The 3,122-nt window shown below is 53.8% G+C and overlaps 1 protein-coding gene across 1 annotated transcript; it reads left to right on the forward strand.

Annotated features, from left to right (window-relative positions):
* The first annotated feature begins 1,282 nt into the window (after positions 1–1,282).
* On the forward strand, positions 1,283–2,455 carry LOC116982932 (bombesin receptor subtype-3-like). Its single transcript, XM_033036485.1, has one exon. It carries the CDS (start codon positions 1,339–1,341, stop codon positions 2,374–2,376), a length of 1,038 nt encoding a protein of 345 aa, XP_032892376.1. The 5' UTR covers positions 1,283–1,338; the 3' UTR covers positions 2,377–2,455.
* The last annotated feature ends 667 nt before the right edge of the window (positions 2,456–3,122 follow it).

Genomic DNA, 3,122 nt, shown 5'->3' on the forward strand with positions numbered 1-3,122 from the left:
ACTGCAGATGTCGGGGTATGGAGCAGCTGGAGAGACTCAGCGGGTTAGGCAGCATCTGTGGGGAGGAGGGGAGGGGGGTGGACAAGTCTAGATGAAGGGCCAAATGTCTATTTCCCTTCACAGATGCTGCCCGGCCAGCGGAATCCCTGCAGCTGCTCGTTTTACTGTTTCACCAGAGTTCTATCTCCTTCTCTCCATTCAGTGTCGCTAGAAATGTCCCGCTATCACAATCTTAGCAAAAGAACGAAACGAAAAGCTAGTTAACGGAGCCGTGATATTGTTAGGGGTACGTTAGAATTAATACGTTAAAGCGTTCGGCGATTCGGCCCATTGTTCCTCTACTAGCCCGTTCGCGGAGTTATCCAGTTACTTCCATCTCCCCGCTCTGCGTCAAACCCCCGAATGTAGTTTTTTTTTATCAGGAATGTTCTCCCCCTTCCCATAAATGAACAAAGTCGACAAAATGAAAGTTTTGCTCATATTACGATAACAGGCGATGCCACGGCGTGTGCGCGCAGAGCTGGATTGTAACATTAGCAGTTGTAGGAAGGAACTGCAGATGCTGGTTTAAACACAACAGACACAAAGTGCTGGAGTAACTTAGCGGGACAGGCAGCATCTCTGGAGAGAAGGAATGGGCGACATTTCGGGTCGAGAACCTTCATCAGACTCAATCTGAAGAAGAGCCTCGACCCGAAACGTCGCCCATTCCTTCTGTCCAGAGATGCTGCCGATCCACGGAGTTGCTCCAACATTTTGTGTCGTGTTTTGTTTTGTAAACCGGCATCTGCAGTTCCTTGGTACACAAAAATGTTGGAGAAACTCAGCGGGTGCAGCAGCATCTATGGAGCGAAGGGAATATATTAAGAACAATGAATGAAAGAATGAATGAAAAAAGTAACGGTGATAAAGGAAACAGCCCATTGTCTGAAGAAGGGTTTCGGCCCGAAACGTTGCCTATCTCCTTCGCTCCATAGATGCTGCTGCACCCGCTGAGTTTCTCCAGCATTTTTGTGTAGCTTCGATTTTGCAGCATCTGCAGTCCCCTCTCAAACACCTCTGCAGCTCCTTGTTTTCACACAATACTAAGAGTCTTTATTGTGATCGACGTTAGCACGCGTGGACATTGAAGAAGGGACAGTGTTTTTGTTGCTGGATAACCTGACCTCTCTCCTCCTCCTGTAGGCGGCTGCGTTTGCCTCGGCAATGGGTCACCCGGGGCCGGGTTTTGCCCACATCTCCGTGGATGTCAACGCCTTGCGGGACGAGCTGGGCAACGTGAGCGCGGATGGGCTGCGCTGCCCCGGCCTGGGTTGGTCTGCGGACACTAACGGGACGATGCCGGGGCTGGGCCCGGGGTGTAACTGGTGCTGCTGCGCTCCGCTCTACAGGATCCTGGCGATCGGCTTCATGGCCACCCTGGCCGGCGCCGTGGTCGTGGGCAACGCCATCACAGTCACTGTGTTCCTCGGCACCAGGCAGTTCCGGACCCCGCAGGGTTACCTGAAGGTGTCTCTCGCCCTGGCCGACCTGATGGTGGGGGTGCTGGTGGTCCCGTTCTCCGTCTACACCGAGATCGTGTGGATGTCTGGCGGGGGGGCGCCGCCGGTCTGGGCCCTGGGTTATTCGGCCAGGGGGGTAGGAGGAGGAGGAGGAGGAGGAGGCGGGTGGTGGCGGCCCTGCCACTTGGTGGGCCTGGTGTTCGCCGGCTGCACCTTCGTGTCCATCAGCACCATCTTCCTCCTGACGGCGGAGAGGAGCGTGGCCATCCTCAAGCCGCTGCAGAAGGACACGGTGGTGACACGCCGCAGGACCCTGGCCACCATCGGCTGCTCCTGGCTCGCTGCATTCGTGCTGGCCGCCGCGCCGCTGCTGTTCAGTGACCACTTCACCCTGCAGTACAACGAGTGCAGCCGCATGTGTAACTACGCCCCGGTGCCGCCGCCCTCCACCACCTCCACATGGAGCATCCTACTCCTCTTCCCCGCCTTCGACTTCACCCTCCTGGGCGGCACCTTGGTGGTCAACGCGCTGTCCTTCAGCACCATCCGCCGCTGCTCCAAGAAGCGCAAGTTCCTGGTGGAGGCCGACAGCTTCCCGGGACCCCTGCGCCCCTCCTTCTCCGACATCAAAGCGGCCAAAACCATCTCCATCGTCACCTTCGCCTTCGCCGCGTCTTTCAGCCCCATCGCCGCGTTTGTGGCCGGCAATGTCAGCGGCTACTGCTGGTGCACCTTCTCCTTCTTCGCCTTCTGGATCCTCGCCTCCAACAGCTGCTGCAATTTTGTCATCTATAGTGTCAGTGACCAGCGCTTTCGCAAAGGGGTGCACCAGTTATTCTGTAAAAACCTGCATGCGTTGTCAGAAAAGAACTGAACGCGCGGCGCTTTGGTTTTCCCGAAGACCTACAGCAATAATAACAGAGACCACCTTTTTCATCCACGGAGTCCCAAAGTCACCCAACTTTTTTTCAAATGTTTCCCTTTGCATAAAACATCAGTGGGAGGTCCGTTGACGTTAAGATTGAAATGCACGATGACCGGCTACGGGTGTCAGCAGTCGCCCCCTGAGTTAGAGGGTCGTCGCTTCACCTTGGCTCCGAAGACAGGGACTGGGGGGCAATATTTATATTGCGCTTCTATGGTAGGTGTTGCACTGACGGCCACGCCGCCTTCCAGAAACGTCGAAGGTAGATGGGGAAGATCTTACGGCATTTGTTTTGTGCAGGTAGTTGGAAAGTGATCTTTCAGCCAACTTCACAAAGACAAAGCAATGCGTTGTTGCCACGTTGGTTTTGCAGAGCGGGCAGTGAGTGCCAGACGCGTGGCTGCTATAGAACTAGGCTTCAGATCAAGTCGCTGCTGCATGGAGCTTCACAATGCCCCAACGCGGATATAAACAGCACACGCTTTTATTGGTGTCGTTAGATGTAAAATACCATTATTTTCATTTGTAAAAGTTGTTCCTTCCCAAACCTCCCACTCTAATTTTTAAAGCTGATTTTATAATAACTCCTGGGTTTGTGCGGATGTTTAACTTCATTTAATACAAACGTTGCATTTCACTTTCAACCTGTCGACCTTTTCCATGTTGACTAACATTGCAAACGTTATCAAATGCTA

This window comes from Amblyraja radiata, chromosome 17 (genome assembly GCF_010909765.2).
Source record: "Amblyraja radiata isolate CabotCenter1 chromosome 17, sAmbRad1.1.pri, whole genome shotgun sequence".
In the NCBI taxonomy this organism is placed as follows: Eukaryota; Metazoa; Chordata; class Chondrichthyes; order Rajiformes; family Rajidae; genus Amblyraja; species Amblyraja radiata.

Bases quoted from the DNA above. Each gene is read 5' to 3' on its own strand.
- LOC116982932 (XM_033036485.1), top strand. From the start codon at position 1,339: ATGCCGGGGCTGGGCCCGGGGTGTAACTGGTGCTGCTGCGCTCCGCTC.